At 36.4% G+C, this 27,148-nt stretch overlaps 1 protein-coding gene across 3 annotated transcripts; it reads left to right on the top strand.

Annotated features, from left to right (window-relative positions):
- Positions 1 to 1,176: 1,176 nt before the first annotated feature.
- On the top strand, positions 1,177 to 18,137 carry LRIF1 (ligand dependent nuclear receptor interacting factor 1). Of its 3 annotated transcripts, none has more exons than XM_050745781.1 (4): positions 1,177 to 1,738; positions 12,566 to 14,066; positions 15,200 to 15,472; positions 16,927 to 18,137. In XM_050745781.1, exons 1-4 carry the CDS (start codon positions 1,671 to 1,673, stop codon positions 17,362 to 17,364), a joined length of 2,280 nt encoding a protein of 759 aa, XP_050601738.1. In that variant the 5' UTR covers positions 1,177 to 1,670; the 3' UTR covers positions 17,365 to 18,137. The 3 variants fall into 3 exon arrangements, with proteins under 3 accessions (XP_050601738.1, XP_050601729.1, XP_050601744.1); XM_050745772.1 differs by having other exon boundaries at positions 16,924 to 18,137; XM_050745787.1 differs by lacking the exon at positions 12,566 to 14,066 and having other exon boundaries at positions 1,710 to 1,738; positions 16,924 to 18,137.
- The last annotated feature ends 9,011 nt before the right edge of the window (positions 18,138 to 27,148 follow it).

Genomic DNA, 27,148 nt, shown 5'->3' with positions numbered 1-27,148 from the left:
AAGTTTTTGTTTTCTTTCTTTCTAGAGATAGCAATGATAAAAGAAAATGTGTAGTGGGGGGAAGAGAAGCAAGTCAGAAATGTGGTTTTGAACATGTTTCATTTGAAGGGGCTTTTAAAATAGCAAAAAGGATATCTCAACAATTCACTTGAACATCCAGGTATAGATCTCAGAGAAATCAGAACTGGGAACATAAATTTATGAGTCACATGGCAGCATAATGCAGTAGTAAAGTACATGGTGTGTTTGGCCAGACAACCTGGATTTGGAGCCTGGCTCCATCACTCACAAGCTCTATGACCTCTAAAAACTTGTTCACCCTCTCTGAGCATCCGTTTCTTCATCTGCATATAATCATTCTTTTATTAGTTGTTAGGAGTAAATTACTTTTGTAAAACACTTAAATCAGTGCCAAGGACACATATGTGTTTACTGGTAAAATAATGGGTGGATGTGATAATTCAAGCCAGGAGTATGAATAAAACCAGTAATTGAGACAAGACAGTTTGAAAACATTAAGAGAATCAGTTATCAAGAGGTAAGGAACTCCCTTGAAAAGGGAGAGATCTTCAAAAGAGACTGAGAAGTTGTAGACAAAAAAGTAGGAGCAAAACCAGGAAAGTATATTGCCAATGGCGTCAAGATGAGGGAATAATTAATAGTGCTGAGAGGAAAAATTTTGAAGTAGTGTGAGATAAAGACCATCAACTGCAATGGACAGCTGAATAAATGACTGAATGAATACAATGGATGTTCTGATGCAACTCCAAGATCTCCCTTCAGAAACGGAGGTCTATGACAATAAGTGATAGTTTCGATGAACGTGGGCTGGAGGAAAGCGTTACGTAAGTATAGAGGCAAAGCTTCAGGAAAGAGGAGTAAATGGGAAACCTTCAGAGAAGCAGCAACAAAAATCGCTGGACACAGGCAGGCGTTTGAAGTTTTCTCAAGCCACAAGTGCATGATTCCAAAAAAGCCCGCCGATGTCTTTTAATGCACTGACGGGAGAGAAAAACAAACTAGCGGCGAGCACAGAAGCAGAAAATTTAAGATTGACCCCGGAAACATTTTATTTTGCGTAGGTGTCGGGAACGCTTTCTTTTGCGATTTGTTCCTTGATCCGGAAGAAAAGATAGCAAATATCACTTCCCATTGGATTGAATCATAAGGGTTGGGCTTTAGCGAGCCAGTCACCTTGGCAAACGGACGTGACGACCCCGGAAGACGCCCGACCGAGCTTTTCTCCAGCTATCGGCTTCAGTGGGCGGGGCAGCAGAGCCGGTCTGACGCAGTCTTCAGCACTGACCAGGCCCCATTGGGGGCGGTGCCACCAAGGCCACGCCCCCTGCGCCTGCTCCGGCGGGGTCTGGAGCGTTGTCGTAGGCTCTGGGGGCGGAGACGCACGCCGATTCTCTCTGAGCGTAGGGCTGAGGGCGCAGTCCACCGCCAGGAGCCTTCCGGTTTCTGGGTGGCTGCGCGACCTCGCTCCGAAGCTTGGGGATACACCCTCTGGAGAGCCCGCTGTCGCCCTCCGTTAAGGTCGAACCCCTCACAGTTGCTGCGGGCAACTGCAGCCCAACATTCCCCCGCTTTGGTTCTCGCCCCATTGAGAAACTCGGCCCCACGCTTCCCACTTTCTTGGCTGAGGTGTCCCCTTTCTCCCCACTAAAATGTCAAATAACCTACGGAGGGTCTTCCTGAAACCCGCAGAGGAAAATTCAGGCAGCGCCTCGCGTTGGTAAGTACCGGTTTCGAATCCTTCCCACGCCTGCCCCCCTGTCCGTCTTTGGGATGTGGAGTCGGCCGTCGTTTCCGGACGCTGTGTAGTTTGAGAGGAGTTGGAGCCCGCAGAGTGCGCCACTCAGGCGGGAAGCGCTCGTCACCAGGGCGCTTAAAGCCCATAGAGCGCCTTCCTCTGGGAAATGTAAAACCTCTTTAGAGCCAGACACAGCCCCTCCCCGGCTCCGCGGGACTCCAGCGTCTCAAGTTTAATAGGCGGACGGAGTAGATCTCCACGGGAGATGAAAACCAAGATGGCCGACGCTCTTATGTGACTCAAACCTTCTGGAAGATTCTCACGCACACGCAGAAACGCAGCAGTCATCACGGATTAGGAAGTGCAGCCCTGGTGGCGCTGGACCTTCAGTGAAAATAGTTACATTTTAATAGTGAGACAGAAAGGGTGTGTGATTGAAGAAAAATGGCTTTAGAACAAGGAGATTGAATATTTAAAATTTCAAGTAATAGCTTTATGTGAAGAGAGAGAAGTAAGAATGGAGAAATCCTCGTGTAAAGTCAATCCTTTTGAACAGCGTTTTGGGTTGTAATGAAGTGCCGTTTCATTGGCTATTTATATTTGGCATGAGGAGAGTCCAGTATTTCTAAGGAAGATATTCTTGTAAAGTTAGAAAATAGATGATCAGTATTTTAGTTTAGTTTTGTTTTTTTAATTGTATTAAGAGGAAATGAATCGGAAACAGAATGTCAGCTAAAGCAGAATGTTTTCACTTGTACTCTCACATGGTTAGTAGATTAAGTGATGAGGAAAAAATAGAGTCTGCAGACTCTAATAAGAAAATGAAGAACTAAGATGCAAAACTGGCCGAAGAGGATTTTCGTTTGAAGAAAATCAGGCTACCTGGGGTTAATCTCAACTTTGCTAGTTAGCATTTGTGAGGCCAGGTACCTGTTTCCAGTCTGTAAATAATAGCACTTAGAAATATTTTAAATATTAGGAGAATGAAATAATGTAAAATACGTCATGTGGGAAAATAGTAAAGCACAATTTAAATGTTAGCTGTTACTATTATAAGCATACAACTTTAATTCTGCACAGATTTTAGCCCAGGAAGTAGTTTTGTTTAATTACAAATAGAAAACTTGATTGCAATAAAGACCGAAAGTAATGTTTGTTCCTTAAAAGCAGTATTATAAAAGGAAATGGTCACTAATAGTAATGAGCCAAAATTCTATTGAAGAACTGTCAAGATAGAACCATTGTATTTCAAATTATAAAGAGCCATTTTGGTATACTTGTGTGTTTTTTTCTTTTCTTTCTTTTTTTTTTTTAATTTTGTGGTGGAAGTTTGGGGGAAGGGGCAGAGAGTGCCCTGTGTAGATATTAAAAAGTAGAATTACTTTTTAATGATTAATTTCTGCTGCCTTATTTTAGTACCTGAATAATGACTTCTGACTTAGCTTAATTTATAGAAAATTTGTTTTACGATTGCATTTTTAAATACAAAAAGTAAGATAAACAACTGTGTGTGTGTGTGTGTGTGTGTGTGTGTGTGTACCCTTAACTCTGTTATCCAATTTCTAATCCTTTTGGGGATTTGGAGATTTTTAAATTACAATTACATTCATAAGTCATTTTGAGTTCATTAACTCATTGATTTATACGTTGTTTTTATTATCGTTGAATGTATTTATTTAAATTATTGAGGTTTTACATCATATATTTGGGACATTTACCAGATGACTTTCAGAAGCTTCGACATTTACTTTGGTTAATGGTTGCATATTTGATTCCATTCTGTTTTTAAGTAACAAAACATCCAAATATAATTTTGTAAATAATATTAACATCAGCCCTTTTAGTTTATTGGAAGCTTAGTTTTCTTATTTTTCTGGTAACATGTTTGATGGTACTAAATATTTATTTTTATAACTTAAGTGACTATGATTTTCTTCTTATTTGTAGCTTAATTTTTTCCTAAGTTACCGCTTACTAAAAATTTTTCAGTGGCATAATACAGAATTGTATATGGTTATATATTGTTTGAAGTATCTCTAATTCATCAGAGCATAAAATGTAAAATCCAAATTTAATCTTAGAGTACAAAGGAAAAATCTGGAAGATATTTGTGATACTATGCATTTAATTTATGTTGATTTGGGTTTTATTGTCAAAGAACAAAGTAGGAGTCAGAATGCTATAGTGGAAAGAACCTTTTAAGTCATAGAGACTTGGGTTCATATCCTAGCTTACCACTTACTATCAATACAGTTTAAACATTTGATGACAAAACATTCATTTAGTACCTACTATGTATGTGGTAGACTGTGCTAAATGGGAAGATTGATTAAATAAAAGCATATGGGCTGTTTCCAGGGAAAACCTTACAGTCATGGTGGAGGAGGAGGAAGATAGAGTTGATGTAGTAAAGGAAAAGAGTAGAGGAAGGGAGTTGGAGGAAAGATTCCAAGAACAGCTGAGTTGGGAAACGTTAAGTATCAGCTATTCAGTTAAAGATGAATGCAGGATATACGTATGCAGAGAATTGGTAAATAAAGGACCTGTATGGTTTATGAATGATACTTGTTGCTTGATTCTGTACAAGTAGGATAGATAGATAGCTCTTAAGAGTTGTTTGCCCTGCTAAGAAAATTAGACTTCATCTATTGGAAATTGTTCAGAGTATTTTAAGAAAAAGACTGACATAGGTGTGCATTTTAGATAACTGCTGGCAGTGTGGATTTGAGGGTGAGTGATCTACATATAAGGATCCTATTTCAGTTGTCTTTTCAGAAATTCTGAGGGCCTGAACTAGCTGATGCAGTACCATAGGGGTTGAATTCAAAGAAATATAGAAGGGAAAACAGACCGACTTTGTTAATGAATCGGCAGGAAGAAAGGCGGATCAGTTATGATGCCAGTTTTCTGGATGGATATTGGTAAATTAACTGAGATGAGGCACACATCAAAAAAGCAGTCAGATATTTGGATATGAAACTCAGGATGAGTCAGAGCTGAGACTAGAGATTTGGGAAGCATCACGTTAGAGGTACTATAATGAAAGCCTGTGGTTATATATCCTACAATAATAAGAATTAAGACATCATGTGATTGACCATTGGCAGCTATCTTCCCATAACCATTTGTATCCAAACAGAGAGATAAACTTAAGTGTTCTCAGCAGGGGGTTTGGTTTGATTGGCATGATGATGCTTCATTGTCAGTTCAGTATGCATTTTGTTGTGTACAGTGTTTTATTATCTTTTGTGATTTGAGTGTGTCTGTGTGTGTGTGTGTGTGAGGGAGAGACAGACACATACTATACAGTCTAAATGAAATCTGTCATTAATCTCTCAGTTTATACATTTGAATTTTTTGGACCCTGTTATCATGGGGGTATGCTAAAGTAAATACAGAAAGTAGATAAGCTTTCTCAAGGGGAGTGTGTAATTCTAAGTAAGTTATTAAATATTTCTAAATCTCCATTTTCTCAAGTATAAAATGGGAATGGCAGTTCATAACTTGCTTGACTGTTTATTAGGATTAGAGTTAGTAACAACTGTTATATCTATCATGTACGCAATACATGGTACATATTATTGGATAGATAACTATGTTATGTATTTACATATATTATGTTCTGTATGTACATAATATTATGTCATAGATAGTAAGATGGAAAAGGATTTCCTAGCAGTTGAAAAAAATGTATTTTGTAAAAATATCTATAAAATGTTCATCAGCCTTTAACATTTTTATTAGTCTATTTCTTTTTTTTTTTTTTTTTTTTTTGAGACGGAGTCTCGCTATATGGCCCAGGCTGGAGTGCAGTGGCGCGATCTTGGCTCACTGCAAGTTCCGCCTCCCGGGTTCCCGTCATTCTCCTGCCTCAGCCTCCCGAGTAGCTGGGACTACAGGCTCCCGCCACCTCGCCCGGCTAGTTTTTTGTATTTTTTAGTAGAGACAGGGTTTCACCGTGTTAGCCAGGATGGTCTGGATCTCCTGACCTTGTGATCCACCCGTCTCGGCCTCCCAAAGTGCTGGGATTACAGGCTTGAGCCACTGCTGCCGGCCTATTAGTCTATTTCTAATATGTGAATGCCTCATATCAATATTAGAATAGTAAAAAATGTCAGAAGTTATATAACATTACCAATATGTTTAATGTGCCTTTTTATTAAATTTCTCATTACTTTTTTTTTTTTTTTTGAGATGGAGTCTTGCTCTGTCGCCAGGCTGGAGTGCAGTGGCGCGATCTGGGCTCACTGCAACCTCCACCTCCCAGGTTCAAGTGATTCTCCTGCCTCAGCCTCCCAAGTACCTGGGACTACAGGCATGTGCCACCACACCTAGCTAATTTTTGTATTTTTAGTAGAGACGGGGTTTCACCATGTTGGCCAGGATGGTCTCCATCTCTAGACCTCGTGATCCACCCGCCTGGGCCTCCTAAGGTGCTGGGATTGCAGGCATGAGCCACCACACCCCGCCAAATTTCTCATTACATTTTTAAAAGACCTTACCTTACCTTATTCTCAGAGACCAACTGCATATTTTAATGGAAGATGACTAGTATGTTAACAGGCAGTCATTTTATTTACTTCTCCTAGTAAGCTTTATTTTCCCCTATTTAACAAACGAAGAAACAGATTCAAAGAGGTTAAGTAAATTTTCTAGTCAACTTGTAATTATAAGAACCAGAATTAGAAGCCCGTAATCTTTCTAGTATGTTCCTCTTTTCTCTTTTAAACTGTTAAACTGTATTATTTTTCAAATGTAGTTTCTCAGTTTGAACACCAGCTGGTTTAAAGTAATTACCTTAAAGTAATTAGGTGACCAAACTAGCAAATGGGATGCAGAATCTGGTTCTACTTTTAGTTCTGACATTAATCTGTAGAATATGATCTTTCAGAAAACAGAATCTTTGTAGGGTTTTAATTATTTAATCTCTTCAATGGAAGCCTCTTAGATATGAAAAACTGTATATTGATAGAAGGAGTACATGTTTCATCATGAGTTATTACTTCTTAGCATTCTGCATTTCAGATTAATTTTTAGAACTCATTACATTTTGTTGCCAAGAAATGAAGGACTTTTTAAAAAATTATAGCTCATAGGATTCAATTCAGCTAACATTATTGTGTGCAATTTCCAGTTTCTAGATTAGATGTAGAGTATATCGATATGAATAGTATAATCTACCCTGCAGGAATTTATGGTCTGTAGTAGATTATGTGAATCTCACTGATAACACTGACATGGAAGAAGCTTAATTTTTCTTCCTTTTTTTTTTTTATCTTTTGGAGGAGAAATAGAGGAAAAGAGAGGGAAAAATGTAGTGATCAGATTGGAAAATAGCTCATACGATATAGTTTTTTTATAAAGCAGAAATACAGAGGTCATATAAAATACTATGCTTGGTATTGGAAGGATAATTGCAAAATAAATTATAAAGCCTCTCACCTTAAGGAGTTTCAATCTTATTGAATGAAACAATACTCATTTTTTAAAATTAGCTAACAGATTAAAGTCAATAAAGAAAGCATTATATAATTTCCAACATTAGCGGCATGAATGAGATAGCATTCGGAATTCCAAGTTGGAAAAAATTAAACTGGAGTGACTGGCAGATATTTTATGAAAAAGATAGAATTGGAAACTAATTTTATATTGTTGGAGAAGAAAAATAATAATACTTTGAGTAAATAGTGTAATGTACATGGCATATTTCAGAATAGCAAAGAGATCTCTCTGGTAAGAGCAGAGGTTTCACATTGAGAAGTTGTGGGTGGTATTGTTGTAGAGTTTGGTTGGAGCTAGATTGTAGATGATTTTTGTGTCCAGCTGAATTGGCAATGATGAATACTAAAACTTTGAACAGGAGGTAACAGGATGAAAACAATTTTAATCTACCTGAGATACATAATATTCAATAGTGGCTGCAATCAGAAAAACTAAACATCAGCAAAATACTGTAGTGAATGATGAGTGCTAGACACATCTGATGAGGATCTCATGTAGATGGTGGAAGTCACAATGATGAAGAAAGAAAAGATGGATGAAATGAGTTAAAAAGAAAACCTTATAGACTTGATGATTCAGTATGCATCTATTAAATGTTTACCTTTTGTAATCACATGTGCAAAGTTCTGTGGATGAATTTAAATAAAAATGATGATAAAGACAAATCAGCAATGACTAGGTAATTTAAAACCTATATGATGTGAAAAATACTGGTGCTGCCATATGATTGAATGGTAGGAGAGACTACTAGTTTTCAGTAGAGTAATTTTGACTTCCTGGGTTTAAAGTGATAGTATTAAAATGTTTGGTAAGACATCACAAATCCAGAACTGATGTCAATTCCAGTAGGGGACAGGAATAAAAGGATATAACTGTGGGAGTCATTATTCCAAAGAAGATAGTTGAAAATAGTTGAAGCCATGAGAATTGTTGCAGTCTTTAAGGAAGAATGTCTTGAAGGAGAAAAACAGGATCAAGAATTGTACTTTGTGGTTTGTGGAATAGTTACAGGAGAATGCTAAGAATGCAGAAAATGAGTAAGGGAACATTAAGAAAGTCAAGAGAAACAGAAATTGTACACAGTGGAAACCATGATAGGAAAGAGGATCAATATGGAGGGATAATTAGTTGCAACAGAGAGTACCTAGGGAATGAAGATAAAGACATATTTAACTGTGAGAACATATGTGGTAATCTTTGAGAATGAAGTTTTAGTAGAATAATAGGAAAGAAAATAGACTACAGAAGAAAGTAGGCTTCAAGATAACTTTCTGGCATATCACTTAATTGTGATTTGTTAACACCATCTACCAACTTCCTGTCACTGAACTTGGCACTTAGTTCACCATCTTCCCTGTAATCCTATGTGATTTCAGTATCCGTATGGATAGTCTCTTTGTCACCTCGTCTTTATTACAGAGATCTTTTCCCCCAGTGATCTTATTCTCTGTTCTGCTGCACCTACTTTTGTAGTCCTTATTCTTAGATGAAATTGCTGCATCTACAAAATTGTTACACGCATCCTGTTTTCTAAATGCCAGTTCCTGTATTTCTAGCTGACTTGTTTAACTGTTCCTACTTTAACTGTTAACTTTATCTGGCCCTAAAGACCAATAATCCCTTTATTTTATCCCTATCCTTTTATTGTCTCATTTTCTTCCTATCCAGTTTAGATTCTGTGTTTCATTTTAATAACTCTTATCAATACTTTAAATTCTTTTGCTCTTCTTTGATTTTTGTTGCACCTTCCTAATGCCACCCCAACCCTGGATGAACTCGATATGCTTTCTCTTTATCTGTGCTTGGTGTGACAAGGAAAGCCTCGAGTACAGATTAGTACCACTATAAATTCGTAACCACTAGCTGTCTCCCCATGCCATCAATACATCCTGGCAACTCTAATATCTTCTGTGGTCAGTTTACTCCCTCACGAAGACTATTTCAGATCTTTGATTCTCCTCAAATCTTTTCCATATTTTTGCTCTTATTTTAGCAGATGATGTCATGTGATTTTTCATAAAGAAAATAAAACCCTTTAAATGAGAATTACCTCAGCCTTCTAACCCCAAAATTGTATGCTTACCTGAAAATGCACCTAACCTCTCCTCCAGTGTTCCAATGGAGGGAGATAGGACTGCAGCTCTCTTTAAGGTTCAATCCCTCCACCTGTCTCTCTGGTTTCCATTTCCTACCTCCTTCTCATTGTGTATCCCTTTTGTTCCTTTATCACCAGTTTCTTCCCTTAACTGGCTCACTTGAGTATTTACATTTGTTCTGGTTTATCTAACCTTAAACAAAGAAAAAGGAAAGATCCCTTCTTTGATACCATTTATTCCTGTAACTTCCTGCCAGTCTTTCTCTTCCCCTTGACAGTCAAAGTTTAGAAAGAGTTGTCTACTTCCTTTCTTCATATCCACTCCTCAGCAACTTCTTTCCCCTACCACACTGCTCTTACTAAAGCCATCAGTGATCTTCACAGCACTATTTCAGGTGTGCATTTTTAATCCTCATCCTATTTGGCATCTCAGAAACTTTTAGTATAATTGCCCAATTTTCTTAAAATCCTCTCTTCCTTTGGCTTAACATTGCATCAGAAGCAATGGTTTTCTTCCTACAACTCTAAGAATAATGGAAAGCCACTGCAATGTTTTAAGCAGGGAAAGATCAGTTTTAGTGTGCTGAGTAAATTGAAAAGTAGAAGATACGATTGAAGAAAAAAATCAGTCATGAAGCTATTGTAGTATTCTAAGCCAGAGATGATGTTTGCTTGGAGTAGAGTGGTAACAGTTGATTTAGAGAGAATTGAACAGATCAAAGGAAATTTAGGAGACAATATCAACAGGATTTTGTGATCACTGAGTATAGAGAATAAGAAAGGAGCATTTACCTATTCTGACTTAAGGCATCTAAGGTAGATGAGATGCTATTTAGCAAAGAAAACCCTGCAGAAGATGGAATTTGGGGGATTAGGATGGGAAGAGATCTGGCCATGTTGAATTTTAGGAATGTTTGAGATTCTGAATGAAAATGTTAAAAGGGAATTTGGATGTATAAGCCTACATTTCAAAGAAGCCACAGATAGAAATATTGAAATTGTTGACATGTAAGCGATAATTTAATTGAAGTTATGAATTGAGAAGAAAGCATCTAAGGAAAGAGTACAGAATAGGAAGAGAAGGATTCTTTCTAAGCTTTGGTAAACTCCCAACGTTTGAAAGTCGATTCAAAAGTGTGAGTCGGCAAAAAGACTGAGGAGCCACTACAGAGGCTACTGTTACTCTTTTGATTTTTAAAAATCAATTAAAATATAAGAATCCACAAAAACAGAGTGGGCCAGATTAGGCCCAGAGGCTACAGCTTACTGATCGTTTTTTCCTAATGAACCTGGTGCTTAAATTATAACAGACACTTGGTAACTTTTTGTGTAATGACTTAATATTGAATATGTGCTTATCCAGGTCAAATGTGCTTTTCTTGTGGTGCAGGGAGGTAATAAAGGTAGATTTTTCCTCTTAAAGCCCTGAAAGCAAGAATTCATCCTTTTCTTAGGGGTTATTCTCTTTAGAAGTTAACTTTTAATTTATTAAAAGTCAGTGTATGACCAGCCTGGGCAACATAGCAAAACTTTGCCTCTATAAAAAATACAAAAACTAGCTGGGTTTGGTGGCGTGCATCTGTAGTCTCAGCTACTTGAGAAGCTGAGGTAGAAGGATGGTTTGAGCCCAGGAGGCAGAGATTGCAGTGAGCCAAGATTGTATACCTACACTCCAGTCTGGATGACAGAGCCGGGCCCTATCTCAACAACAACAACAACAAAAGGTCAATGTAATATTTTGACCCACTCTCAAGTGTCCAAAAGACAGTTTTACATTTTTGTAAGGATATAATAATGTTATTCGTGCTGCAAAAAGGTAAACCAACATTTCTACGGATACATAGAATTTTGGGTATTAATTTTTATTAATACCTGAGAGTTTTAAAAACATACCTTTATACTTTTGAGAATCCTAATTATTATCATTATTATTTGCCCTTGAACTTTTTTATTTATTTGATCTTAGTTATCTAAGACCATGCTAGGTCTATGGGATATGGACACTGCACTCATATTGCTAGAATTTAACATGAGAGACAGTCTATAGACAAACGTGTTAATATATGATGACAATCTATGATATACACCATGAAGGAAGCTAACAAGCATGATGTTATAGATTAATTATGAAGGAAGGACAAGGATAAAATGGTCAGAAAATGTATCTCTTGAGAAATATCATTTATGCCAAGACTTGAGCTATGTGAAGAGTTGAGTTGGGTGAGGAGTACCTAGGTAGAGTGATAGTATGTGTGATGGCCCTGAATCCCATGAAAGCTCAATATTTCCCAGGAGCTGAAAGATGTTTTAGATATAAATAAGGTAAGGTATCTACATTCAAGTAATCTCCAAATAACTAATTATGCAAACAGAGATTAGTATATATTGACTTTTCTTAAAATTAGACAATCTGTACTAAGAAATAATTCAAGGCATGGGGGGTCAGAATTGATTCAGTTAAAAAAAAATGATTTCTAGTCTTTTCCACATTGATTGAAAATCGTTTAGCTGAAATTGCAGTGGTATTATATGTATGGGTTGATAGGTGATTGACAATTGACTAATATAAATAATTGCTATACCAAGGACTATTTAGTGCTAAACCTTAAATATGCTGAAACAGTAATCAGAAGAAAATGATTCCTACATAAATAGTTCAGTGAAGTCTATACTACAAAAATGTGGCAAACTAAGGTAACACCATGAGAGAGAGCTTAGGCAAAAGAAGAATGGCTGGCAGAACTTGTGAGTTATTGAAGGAAGAAGACAGAACAGATTGAGGGGGAAAAGATTGAGAGAAATGGAATAAGAATAAAGGGAGAGGGAATGAGAATCTTCAGTGAGAGTAGAGGAGGAGGACAAGAGTAAAGAATTCAGGGAAAGGGGGAAGGGAAGATGCTAATATTTTTAAGAGGAGCTTACTTTAGTAGCATAATTTTATATAGGGCAAAACCTTAGAAATGTCTACTTTTAGTCTTAGGAATAAATGTTATTATTTCATACCCATTGCCTAATATAAGAAGCTGACTATAGCATTATCTCTTCTACTTCAAAATACTTGTTTTGCAGTCTTTCACTTTAAAAACTCAAAATGGAAGATTATATACTTTATATTTTAATATTTAAAAATAATATTTACAAATATATATTTTAAAATAAAATGTATATACCATGTAGTATGTTTGTATTTATTTACTCAATGTTCTTTTAAGTGTTTCAGGCTGCATGTACCAAGTAGTTCAGACGATTGGCTCGGATGGAAAAAATCTTCTGCAATTACTTCCAATTCCTAAGTCTTCTGGAAATCTTATACCACTAGTTCAATCTTCAGTCATGTCTGATGCTTTGAAAGGGAATACAGGAAAACCAGTTCAAGTTACTTTTCAGACTCAGATTTCCAGCTCTTCCACAAGCGCATCCGTTCAATTGCCCATTTTTCAGCCAGCCAGTTCTTCAAACTATTTTCTTACAAGAACAGTAGATACATCAGAAAAAGGTAGAGTTACTTCTGTGGGAACTGGAAATTTTTCTTCATCAGTTTCTAAAGTTCAGAGTCATGGTGTGAAAATTGATGGACTCACCATGCAAACATTTGCTGTTCCTCCCTCAACACAAAAAGACTCATCTTTTATTGTAGTTAATACCCAGAGTCTTCCAGTGACTGTGAAGTCTCCAGTTTTGCCTTCTGGGCATCATTTACAGATTCCAGCCCATGCTGAAGTGAAATCTGTACCAGCGTCATCATTGCCTCCTTCAGTGCAGCAAAAAATACTTGCAACTGCCACCACCAGTACCTCAGGAATGGTTGAGGCCTCCCAAATGCCAACTGTTATTTATGTATCTCCTGTAAATACAGTGAAAAATGTAGTTACCAAGAACTTTCAAAACATTTACCCAAAACCTGTTACAGAAATAGCAAAGCCAGTAATACTAAATACCACACAAATTCCAAAGAATATTGCTACAGAGACACAATTGAAAGGTGGTCAGCATTCTCAAGCAGCTCCAGTGAAATGGATTTTCCAAGATAATCTACAGCCTTTTACGCCATCTCTTGTTCCTGTTAAGTCTTCAAATAATGTGGCTTCAAAGATTTTAAAAACTTTCGTAGATAGGAAAAATTTGGGAGATAATACTATAAATATGCCATCATTGAGTACCATCGATCGTAGTGGGACACAATCCAAAAATATGCCTATTAAAGATAATGCTTTGGTTATGTTTAATGGGAAAGTCTATCTGTTGGCTAAAAAGGGGACAGATGTTCTGCCATCACAAATTGACAAACAGAATTCTGTTTCTCCTGATACTCCAGTAAGAAAAGACACGTTACAGATAGTGAGTTCAAGTCCAGTCACAGAAATATCCAGAGAGGTTGTAAATATTGTTTTGGCTAAAAGTAAATCTTCCCAGATGGAGACAAAATCACTTTCCAATACCCAGCTTGCTTCTATGGCCAATCTAAGGGCAGAGAAGAATAAAGTGGAGAAACCATCTCCTTCTACCACAAATCCACATATGAACCAATTCAGTAACTACTTAAAACAGAGTAAGACTTTATTCACAAATCCAATCTTTCCAGATGGATTTAGTACAGGACACAATGCCCCCAGAAAAGGAAGTATCCTCCAGAGCATAGAGAAAATAAGTTCCTCTGTTGATGCAACAACTGTTACTTCACAACAGTGTGTTTTCAGAGACCAAGAACCAAAGGTAATTTTCCCATGTCAGGGTGCTCTTTTTATATATCTATATAGAAAAGTTTGTTTTCTTAATTCTCAAAGTTATCTATGATACGTCTTTCCCCCACTGCCAACCCTATCACACACAGACTGTACACATATGAGTATTTAATTTCAAAACTTCCATCTGAGCAAATTTGAGGAGGAGTACAATTGGGTACAATCTTGTACAAAGGAGTACAATCTTTCTCTTGAATCACTTGGCATGCCAAATCTTTAAAACAAAAAAATCACAGAGCAAAAAAGTTTAGAAGAGTTGGGGAAGGATAATGTGAATTCAAAGCTTAGTGAAAATGTGTGAGTATATGTATATACATACATGTATGTATGTATGTTCATATATAATAGCCTTTTTAGTATATGAGGAGATCAGTATGCATGTAAAAGAGTTGGTTTTGGGGTTTTGTGGGGTTTTTTTTGTGGTGGTGGTATACCATGGAAAAGGTGAGACAGGGCTAATCAATACCTTTCAGTAATTTGTGGAAATAAGATTTTATCAGCATATTTGATGAGTTTATTTATTTTTTTGGTAGACAAATTTCATTTTTCTTTTTATTAGCTCTTTGTGACTCCTCAGCCAGTTACCCAACATGCCCACATAGTTACCTTTATGTTCGACTTAAGGTTTGTCTGTCTGTGTGCTTACTAGACACACAGTACTTGCTTACTTGGAGGTCTACTCAATAATGTCAGCATTTCTCCCCTTCAGAATTCATTGAACTCCAGAGATGTAAGGAGGTAAATTCTGATTGTTAAATACAAGATTGATTAAAGGCATGTGTGACTTTTCCAGAAGACTACAATTTCTAAATAATGTCATATATGTTATTTTAATGTTGTCATTAGTCTGTATTCTCATTTCAATTGTTTTAGAGTTGACTACTTATTACCTTTCTAATGCAACAAATTAATTGAGAAATTGTAGGAGGGGAATGTTTTATTCAGTTTTTTGAGTGTGGGTGGTAAGGCAAGGATAATACAAACTAATCATAAAGCATGATGTGTTCTTTTATGTAAGATGAAATAATCACTTAGTTGCTTGTTTAATAAAGTAACTTGAATAATTAGCAGTATTGTTTGTGTGTTTTCTTTTCCTAATTCCAGATCCATAATGAGATGGCATCAACATCAGATAAAGGTGCCCAAGGAAGAAATGACAAGAAAGATTCCCACGGAAGAAGTAATAAGGCATCACATCTGAAGAGTGATGCTGAATTTAAAAAGATATTTGGCCTTACTAAAGATTTGAGAGTGTGCCTTACTCGAATTCCTGACCGTTTGACCTCTGGAGAAGGTTTTGATTCCTTTAGCAGTTTGGTAAACAGTGGCACTTACAAAGAGACAGAGTTTATGGTGAAGGAAGGAGAGAGAAAACAGGTAGGTAATACATTTTAATGTGCTCTTCATAGGTACTACAAATGATACATGAATATTAATTTTCTTGATTTGGTTTTAACCCTTGTGCATTAGTATAAATGACGGTTGTTACTGGTTTTGCAAATACATAGTACCAAAACGATATTTAAAACAACCCGGCCCCAGCACTTTGGGAGGCTGAGGCAGGTGGATCACCTGAGGTCAGGAGTACAAGAGCAGCCTGACCAACGTGGTGAAACCCCGTCTCTACTAAAAATATAAAAATTAGCTGGGCATGGTGGCAGGTGCCTGTAATCCCAGCTACTCAAGAGGCTGAGGCAGGAGAATCGCTTGAACCCGGAAGGCGTAGGTTGCAGTGAGCGGAGATCGCATCATTGCACTCCAGCCCAGGCCACAGGGCAAGACTCCATCTCAAAAAAAAAGAACTAGGCCGGGCGCCGTGGCTCATGCCTGTAATCCCAGCACTTTGGGAGGCCGAGGTGGGCGGATCACGAGGTCAAGAGATAGAGACCATCCTGGCCAACATGGTGAAACCCCATCTGTACTAAAAATACAAAAAATAGCTGGACGAGGTAGCGCACCCCTGTAGTCTCAACTACTCGTGAAGCTGAGGGCAGGAAAATCGCTTGAACCTAGAAGGCGGAGGTTGCAGTGAGCTGAGATGGCGTCACTGCACTCCAGTCTGGCAACAGAACGAAACTCCCGTCTCCAAAAAAAAAAAAAAATTTACATGTTTTTATATATATATATATACACACACACACACACATGCACAGGTAAAAATGCATCCCAGTTAAAGATGTGTTTTAATTGTTTTTATTCACCAGCGACATTTTTTTTTTCCATTGTGTTACAAGAAAATGGCCATAGCTTTTTAACTAGTCATTCTACTTTGAGAACGCTTATATAAATGAAATAATTCAAATGTAGTGGAAGATATAAGCATGCATATGTTCTTAATACTAACCTTTTAAGCAACTCATATAGCTAATAATGATGAAATGTCTATAACTTTGTCTACTGTTATAGTTTGACTTATGAATATGTCATTATCATGTAATATTCTGAAATTTAGATCAGAGACTAGTAAACCTTTTCTAATGAAAATCCTCCACATGTGCCTGCTGTGCAAAGGAACAGAAAAAAACTAAATCACTTGTATATTTCAGGCAGTTTACAAGTGCTATTTATTTCTGTGGTAGGTCAGTATGGCTTCTAATACTTGAGCAAGAAAATGTGAATTAGGCAATTTCTTCTTACTGAATGTGATTAAGACATTTTGGTACCATACAGTGGGAAATATTTCTTTCTTGCTGTAGTTGTCTTCCATAAATTTTGTTAATTGTAATAGCTAAATATTTGTTTCTGCAGACGTTGTTAAACTTGATAGTGCCCCGTGCATTTAGCAATAACATTTTGTTTTTGTTTTGGAATGTTATTTGATATTGCAGCAGAATTTTGATACGAAAAGAAAAGCAAAAACTATTAAGAAGATGGATCACATAAAGAAGAGAAAAACAGAGAATGCTTATAACACAATCATAAATGGGGAAGCTAATGTCAACAGTTCCCAACCTCTAAGCAGTATTTTACCAACTTCAGATGTGTCACAACATAACATTCTCACGAGTCACAGCAAAACCAGACAAGAAAAGAGAACTGAGATAGAATACTATACCTGTGAGAGGCAAGAGAAAGGCACATTGAATTCAGATGCAGCTTATGAACAAAGTCATTTCTTCAATAAAAATTATACCGAGGATATTTTCCCAGTGACACCACCAGAGTTAGAAGAAACCATTCGAGATGAAAAAATAAGAAGACTTAAGCAGGTGCTGAGAGAGAAAGAAGCAGCTCTTGAAGAAATGCGTAAGAAGATGCACCAAAAATAAAATCTCCTGTACTTAAAGACTTCAGTGAAATAGCTGTTTTTTAAAATATACTTCCACATTAATAAGTTAATTGTAGATGTGTTTTGAAAGTGTCTTTGAATACGAAACTTGGTTTTTCATCAGTTAATTATATAACTTTATTTAAGGAATACAGAAAAGGTTGATTCACATATAACTTGTGAATAATTTACATGGGGTATCTATACCTTTGTCTTAGATACCTTTTTTTGGAAGGATAAATTTTATATTTTTCTATTATTTTAACTAGAATTCTGCAAGTTTGAATATTTGGGCAGGGTTTTTCTTATTGTTTGTATCTTTACCTAAATTGCTCAGGCATTATTACAGCAGTAGATAATGACTGTGTATTACTGAAATTTTACAATCCAAGAGAGGAAATCAGCTCCAAAGTTAGCTTTTCCAATGGATTTGTATATGTACTTGCTTGATCTCTTTACCCTTAAAATGATGATACCTTGTATTCACCATTTTTTTTTAATGCCATGAATATGTATTATGGCAACATTATTTAAACATTGAAACATTTCTCAAGAATGAGCAACATTTGTTTTGTAACTTTACAATGTAATTTTATATAATCCAAAGTGTATTTTAGAATTCTGGCTATTTGATGTTTTGTTTGCTTATAGTGATGTGTTGTTCCCAGGCAAATGCTCCTTTTTTTTTTTGAATATGTACATATGTTACTGAGATTGTGTAAAAAGTAGATCCTGAACAGTTGTCACGTTTAACATTTCTTAAACTGTAAAAGTATATTTTCTCTGTCTGGTTAATCTTTAATTTGGGAAGGTTTGGGAATGGTGTAGGCAGAGGGATTAAGAGATGGGGAGTTAGCTGAATGTGGTGTGTGTTTGTAGTCCCAGCTGCCCAGGAGTCTGAGGAGGGGGAGAATTGCTTGAGCCTAGGAGTTTGAGGCCAGCCTGGGCAGCACAGCGAGACTCTGTCTCTTAAAGAGAGAGGAGGAGGAGAATAAGGTTAATAAAAAATGATCAGGTCAGGCGTAGTGGCTCACACCTGTAATCCCAGCACTTTGGGAAGCCGAGGCGGACGGATCATCTGAGGTCAGGAGTTTGAGACAAGCCTGGCCAACATGGCGAAACCCTATCTCTGCTAAAAACACAAATATTGGTCGGGCACAGTGGCGGGCACCTGTAATCCTAACCACTGAGGAGGCTGAGGCAGGAGAATCACTTGAACCCGGGAGGTGGAGGTTGCAGTGAGCAAAGATTGTGCCACCACTGCACTACAGCCCGGACGACAGAGCCAGACTCCATCTCAAAAAAAAAAAAAAAAAAAAAATCTCTGGAAGTAAAAGAGGTTAAAAAAAAAAAATGTGCAATGGCAACAAAAGAGAATAGTAAATCAGAAAGTACCATAAAGAAGTGAAACAAATATATACATCAGCTAGATTTTGCTGCTTTTTATTTTATTAACAGCTGTTTTGTGATATAATTCATGTACTGTAAAATCCAGCTTTTTAAAGTATACAGTTCACTGGTTTTTATTATGTTTACAGAGTTGTACAACCATCAACACTATAATTTTAGAACATTTTCAAAATGTTCAAAACATCCCCAAACCAACCTTATACCCATTAGCAGTCATTCCCCATCACCTCTCCGTCTGCCATAGGCAAGCACTAAAAAGCTTTCTGTCTTTATGGAATTGCCTGTTGTGAACATTTCATATATATGGAATCATACAATATGTTTTTCTTTGTGATAGGTGTTTTTTACTTCGTCTAATGTTTTCTAGATTTATCCATGTTGTAGCATTTATCAGCACTTCATTATTTATTGCTGAATAATATTCCATCATGGATATACCACACTTTATCCATTCATTTGTTATGAACGTTTGGATTGTTTCCACTTTTGGCAGCTACAAATAATGTTGCTGTGTATATTTGTGTACAAGGTTTTTTAGTATATGTTTTCAGTTCTCTTGGGTATGTACCTAGGACTGTAATTGCTGGGTCATACAATAACTGTGTTTATGTTTTGAGGAACTGCTAAACTATTTCAGTCATGTTTTGCTGTCCCCACACCACATAAACATATTGTCAAGGTCACCAGTGACTTCCATATTACTAGATTCGGTAGTCAATTGTCAGTCTTCTTGATTTATCAGCAGAATGTAATTTGATGAATCATCACTTCTTTTGAAAAATGTTTAGTATCTGTCATAGAAACAGTGCAAATGTATTGTAGAAAATTAGAAAATATAGGCCAGGCGCAGTGGCTCACACCTGTAATCCCAGCACTTTGGGAAGCCGAGGCGGGCGGATCACCTGAGGTAAGGAGTGTGAGACCAGTCTGACCAACATTGGTGAAACCCTGTCTCTACTAAAAATAGAAAGATTAACTGGGCATGGTTGTGCATGCCTGTAATCTTGGCTACTGGGAAGACTGGGGCAGGAGAATTGCCTGGACCCGGGAGATGGAGGTTGCAGTGAGCGGAGATGGTGCCACTGCATTCCAGCCTGGGCAACAGAGTGAGACTCTGTCTGAAAGAAAGGAAGAAAGAGAGAGAGGGAGGGAGGGGAAAGAGGAAAGGAAGAAGGAGGAAAGGAGGGAGGGAAGGGCAAGCAAAATACTAAAAATTGAAAATATAGCAAGCAAAATATTAAAAATTAGAACTTCATACTCCCATCCAAAGTTGACAACTAATACCCTATATATCCTTTCTGATCATTCTGTGTGTCTCATATATACATATATTTTTTACCAAAATGAAGTCCTTATTTATACTATTCTGAATCCTGCTTCTAAAGTCAAGAATTGGCCTGGCATGACTCTTACCTGTAATCCTTACACTTTGGAAGTCTGAGGTGGGAGGATCACTTGAGGCCAGGAGTTGAAGACCAGGCTGGGCAATGGCAGGATATCCCATCTCTGCCAAAAATTTAGCCAGATGTGGTGGCATGTGACTATAGTCCCAGCTACTTGGGAGGCTGAGGTGGGAAGATCACTTGAGCCTAGTGGGTCAAGGCTGCAGTGAACTGTGATCATGCCACTGCATTCCAGCCTGGTTGACAGAGTGAGACCATATCTTTAAAAAAAAACAAAAAAACAACAACAAATAAAACCATCTTCAGCTTTTCCTTTCAGTGTTTTCATCTCTAATACTAAAGCTAAATTTACCAATTTGGCCTCAAAATATCCTTTACCACTGGTTTTTCTAAAGCAGTATTAAATCTAGGTCTATGTGTCTTATCTAGCTATTATACCCTGTAGAGCTTTTAAGTGAGCAGTTTCGTTTTTAAAATTTTTAATGACATTGATTTAGAGACCAGCTATTTATCCTGACTCCTTTTTTCCTTGATATACTTTCATTTCACTTCTGAAAGACCATACTTCTGCCTCATTGACTACTCATTCTCAGTCTCCTTGCTGATCCCTTCCTTCTCCCTAATCTCTTTACACTAAAACACATGAGAGCTTAGTCCACGGTTTGCCTCTTTGCTTATACTCAGTCTCTTGGTGATCTCATCTAGTTTCATGGTTTTAAGTAATATCAATGTGCTGCCAACTTGCAGTTTTTATCTTTATTTCCGGGCTCTCTTGAATTCCAGCTGCCTATTTAATATCTCTATTGGATGTCTAAATAGACATCTGAAACTTACGTTCAAGACAGAAATCTTGCTCTTCCCTCAAACTAGCTTCACCCACAGGTTTTCTCATTTTAGCTGATGACAACCCCATCCTACCAGTTGCTCAGGCCAAAATCTTGTCATGCTTTACTCCTTGATCTCACACCTCACACCCAATACAAATTTTGTTGATTCTACTTTCAAAATACCCCAAATATGACCACTTTTTATCATCAGTGCTATCATCAGCCCTGAATTGGATTATTGGTAGCCTCATAAGTTACCTTTCTTATTCCACTTTTGTGCCCCTACTTTCATCTCAGTACAACAGCCAGAGTGATTCTTTTAAAAGATAACCTAGGCTATTCCCCATTACCCTTCAATGAGATTCAAGGTGAGCAAATTGTATTAAGCACAGCTCTTAAAATTTCTGTAGTATGCTATTGTAGCCCTCTTATCTTTAGGTAAAGAGGTTGAAAATTTTGTCTCAAAAATGATAGTTGAACTGAGATCTGAAGAAAAAGCAGGAGTTAAATAAGAAAAGGGATGGATTAAATAACTTTCCCAGGAGGGGAAACAGCAAACTTAAAGGTTCTAAAGCACAAGAGAGCATGGAATATATGAAGAACCAAAAGAAGGCCAGATATCTAGACATCTAGAAGGTCTAGCTAAGTACTTAGGGAGATACTATAAACAGAAAAGAAAAAATTGTGGCCTCCTTTTTTTTTTTTTTTTTTTTTAAATGATTTTAGTTAATTTTAAAGACTGGAAGAAGAAATTAAATTAGTTATGTTTATAAATACTTGGAATAGTACCTGACACACAGTAATCATCTTATCAGTGTTTGGTTAAATAAATTCAACTAATACCATCCTAATAAATATATTGCATCTATCTTTTTTTGACTTTTAAATCTAGCCTCCTTTTTTATTTTTCTGCTCCTTATTAAAGCTTTGCTGCTCATGAAAGTCATCAAACACCTGTATTTCTTCTGATGTTGTATTTCTTGATACTGAAATGTGGCTTGAATACTTTACATTATTCTCCATAATTTGTCCAATGCTGCTGGTCTCTAACTTAACCTTATTCTGAAATTCAGTCAAATTAGAGTTTTATCTTTTCTGCAAGAGCATTCTAAAGCTGCTGTTGGCAAGGTCTTCAATAACTATCATATCGCTAAATCTAATGGTCAATTCTTAGTCTCTTACTTGACCTGTCAGTAGCATTTGACACTTTTGATCATTTTGTCTTCATTGCAATTTGTTCTTCACTCTGCTTCAGGGACATAATAATCTTTTGTTTTCCTCATACCTCATTGACTGCTTCTTCTTAGTCTCTTTGGCTAGTTCTTACCCTTCTCCATGATCTCTTAATGTTGGAGTCATTTAGAGCTCGATCTTTTTATGTCTCTTATTTTACATCTATATGATCTTACCTAGTTCTCATGAATCAAAATACCATCCATATTCAGGAACTCCTCTTTGGACTCCAAAATTATATATCCAATTGCCTTCTTGACATTTCTACTTGGAAGTCTAATGGGCATCTCAAAATCAACACAGGCCAAAATCAGCTTCTGGATATTACCCACACAAAATTTGCCTCAAGCAAGATTTTCTGTATCTTAGTTAATGATAAACCAGGCTTCCACTTGATCAGGTGGAAATACTTTGGAGTTCACCTTAATTTTCCCTTTGTCTCATGCCTTACAACTAGTCTGTTAGGAAATTCTCTTCGTTTACATTCAAATTATATCTGGAATCTGACCATTGCTCACCAACTCTACTGTGATTATCTTGCATTATATCTCTCATCTAGATTATTGAATAATCAGCTAACTGTCTCTCTGCTTCTACCAGTGTCCTACAACTTGTCCTCAGCACAATAGCCAAGTGATTTTGTTAAAATTTAAGGAAGGAGAAAGGGCCAAAAACTCAATAGAGAAATGAGAAACACACGAAAAGAAAATTCACCCTAAAAGAGATAAAAATGATCTTAAAACATAGGAAAAATGTTTAAATTCACTTGAAACTAGGGGTATGCAAATTAAAACCACTCAGATACCGTTTCTCACTTGCCAGACTCCATGAAATGTAAGAATATGGCAATGCATTCTGTTGGGAAGGCTGTGGGAAAATAGGTACTTTCATACATTGCTGATGGGAATGCAAAAGTTTATTAGTTGCATTATTGTTCTTAGTTGCAAAGTATTGGAAGCAACCTAAATTCCCATCCATGGCAGAGTGATTTAATAAACTATAGCGTGTCATGCAGTGGAATATTAAATAGGTATAAGAAAAGAATGAGGAAGAGCTCTGTGAACTAATATGGAGTGATTTTCAAGATAGACTGTCAAATGAAAAAAGCAAAGTACAGAAGAGTATCCATAGCATGCTACCCTTCATGTAGGAAAGAAAGGATTTAAGAAAGTAAATAGTTATCTGCTCATTTGTTCAAAAGAAATACAGGAAAGATAAAAAACTAGTAAGGCTGATTACCTAGAGGGAAAGGAATAAGGAAGGAAATGAGGTTAGCAAGGATGAAGTACAGTAACATTTCTTTGATTATATCTTTCTGTATAGCTCTGACTCTTGAAATTATAATTATGTCTCACATACCCTTCACATAATCCCAAGTAAATAAATGATAAAACCAACCAAGAAGTGTGGGAAACCCAAAATGGAATACAAATACTAACAAATGAAAGTAAATGTATTAAGAATAAATAACAACCACACTTAAGCAAGTGAAGAAGAAAATAACTAGGTAACTGTAAGTATCTTTTTTGGGCACTAAAAGGCTAATGACAAAAAGAATGGTACTAAAGTGCTGTAATCTAGTTAGTAAAAGGATTTCTTGCAGAGGTATGAGTTGGCACTACTGAAGCTACCTTTACATGTACAGTAGAATTGAACAACTAAGTACATATATTGTAGATAATAAGAGCCAGGTTTCTCACTGTTGGAGAAAGATGTTATAAAGAAAGGAGGTAGGCTAAAATACACCCTGTAATGTTGGATTGGAGTAAGAGGTGTCAGTATAAATTCATGGTTTTTAATATAAATGTGGACAGATTAAGAAATATACATGTGACTATATCTGTGGCATAGTATATACATTTATACATTTCAACTCTTAAAGGGCCTAGAAGCAGTGAAACTTCAGAGTAATGAGCACATTTAGCACCAGATCTTGTTTTTTTTTTTTTTTTTTTTTTTTTACCTTAAATTGTTTTATTTTTAATTTTTCTGAGTACATAGTAGGTGTATATAGTCATGGAATACATGAGATATTTTAATATAGGCATGTAATGTGAAATAATCGCATCATGGAGAATAGGGTACCACGTTTTCAAGCATTTATCCTTTATGTTACAAGCAATTCAATTACACTCTTCTAGTTATTTTAAAATGTACAAGTTATTGTTGACTAGAGTCACCCTATTGTGCTATCAAATAGTAGGTCTAATTAATTCTTTCTATTTTTATGTATCCATTAGCAATCCCCACCTCCCCCTCCAGTGCCCAACTACCCTTCCCGGCCTCTGGTAACTATCCTACTCTCTATCTCCATGAGTTCAATTGTTTTGATTTTTAGATCTCATAAATAAGTGATAACATGCAATGTTTGTCTTTCTGTGTCTAGCTTATTTCACTTAACATAATAACCTCCAGTTCCATCCATGTTGTTGCAAATGACAGGATGTCATTCTTTTAATGACTGAATAGTACTCCATTGTGTAAATGCACCACATTTTATTATTTACCCATTCATTTGTTGATAGACACTTACGTTGCTTCCAAATCTTGCCTATTGTGAACATTGAGGCAACAGACATGGAAGTTCAGGTATCTCTTCAATATACTGATTTCCTTTTTTGGAGGGTACATACCCAGCAGTGGGATTTCTGGATCATATGGTAACTCTATTTTTATTTTTTTCAGGAACCTCCAAACTGTTCTCAATAGTGGTTGTACTAATGTACATTCCTACCAACAATGTAGGAGAGTTCCCTTTCTCCACATCCTAGCCAGCATTTGTTATTGCCTGTCTTTTGGATAAAAACCATTTTAACTGTGGAGACATATCTCATTGTAGTTTTGACTTGCATTCTGTGATGATCAGTGATGTTGAACACCTTTTCATATGCCTGCTTGTTATTTGTATGTCTTCTTTTGAGAAGTGTATTCAAATCTTTTGCTCATTTTTTGATCAGATGTTTGTTTTTGTTTTCCTGTTGAATTGTTAGAGCTCTTTATATATTCTGGTTTTTAATCCCTTGTCAGATGGGTAGTTTGCAAATATTTTGTCCCATTCTGGGGGTTGTCTCTTCACTTTGTTGACTGTTTCCTTTGCTGTGCAGAAGCTTCTTAACTTGATGTGATCCCATTTGTCCGTTTTTGCTTTGGTTGTATGTGTTTGTGGGGTATTACTCAAGAAATTTTTGCTCAGACAAATGTCCTGGAGATTTTCATCAATGTTTTCTTATAGTAGTTTCATAGTTTGAGGTCTTAGATTTAATCCTTTGGTTCACTTTGTATATGACTTTTGTATGTTGCAAGAAATAGGAGTCTAGTTTCATTCTTCTGCATATGGATATCCATTTTCCCAGAACTATTTACTGAAGAGACTGTCTTTTCCTCAGTATATGTTCTTTGTCAAAAATGAGTTCACTGTAAATGTATGGATTTGTTTCCAGGTTCTCTGTTCTGTTCCATGGGTCTATGTGTCTGATTTTATGCCAATACCATGCTGTTTTGGTTATTATATCCCTGTGGTATAATTTGAAGTCAGGTAATACGATTCCTCCAGTTTTGTTCTTTTTGCTTAAGATAGCTTTGGCTCTTCTTGGTCTTTTGTGGTTCCATATAAGTTTTCGGATAGTTTTTTTTTTTTTTTTTTTCTATTTCTGTGATGAATGTCATTGGTACTTTTATAGGGATTGTACTGAATCTATAGATTGCTTTGGGTAGTTTGGACATTTTTAACAATATTGATTCTTTTGCTCCATGAACGTGGAATTTGTGTGTGTGTGTTCTCTTCAATTTCTTTCGTTGGTGTTTTATAGTTTTTATTATAGAGATCTTTCACTTCTTTGATTAATTCCTAGATATTTAATTTTATTTGTGGCTATTTTAAATGGGATTACTTTTTTCATTTCTTTTCAGATTGTTCACTGTTTGCATATAGAAATGCTACTGATGTTGATTTTTGTATGTTGTTTTTGTATCCTGGAACTTTACTGATTTTTTAAATTAGTTCTAATAGTTTTTTGGTGGTCTTTAAGTTTTTTGACTATAAGATCATATCATCTACAAACAAAAATAATTTGACTTCTTCCTGTCCAGTCTGGATACCCTTTTTATCTTTCTCTTGTCTGACTGCTCTAGCTAGGACTTCTAGTACTATGCTGAATAACAGTGGTGAAAGTGGGCATCCTTACTGTGTTCCAGATCCTTGAGGAAAGGCTTTCAGTTATTCCCTGTCCAGTATGATACTAGCTATGGGACCATAATATATGGCTTTTTTAAATGTTGAAGTGTGTTCCTTCTGTCCCAAGTTTTTTGAGGGTTTTTATCATGAAGGGATGTTGAATTTTATCAAATACTTTTTCAGTATCAATTGAAATGATCATATCATTTTTATCTTTCATTCTGTTGACATGATGTGTCATGTTAATCGATTTGTGTATGTTATACCATCCTTGCATCCCAGGGATAAATCCCACTTAGTCATGATGAATTACCTTTCTAATGTATTGTTGGATTTGGCTTGTTAGTATTTTGTTGAGTGTTTTTGCATCAGTATTCATCAGAGATATTGGCCTGTAGTTTTCATTTTTCATGTGTCTTCGTCTGGTTTTGGTATCAGGGAAATACTGGCCTCATAGAATGAGTTTGGAAGTATTCCTTCCTCCTCAATTTTTCAGAATAGTTTGAGTGAGATTGGTATTAGTTCTTCTCTCAATGCTTGATAGAATTGAGTAGTGAAGCCATTGGGTCTTGGGCTTCTCTTTACCGGGAGACTTTTATTATGACTTTGATCTCATTATTTTTATTGGTCTTTTCAGGTTTTGGATTTCTTCATAGTTCAATCTTGGAACATTATATGTGTCTAGTAATTTGTTCATGCTCTTGGGTTTTCTAATTTATTGACTCATAATAGCCTCTA

Source organism: Macaca thibetana, chromosome 1 (assembly GCF_024542745.1).
Source record: "Macaca thibetana thibetana isolate TM-01 chromosome 1, ASM2454274v1, whole genome shotgun sequence".
Classification (NCBI taxonomy): Eukaryota; Metazoa; Chordata; class Mammalia; order Primates; family Cercopithecidae; genus Macaca; species Macaca thibetana.
Note: the sequence above shows the minus strand (reverse complement) of the source record. Positions and strands in the feature narration are given on the sequence as shown.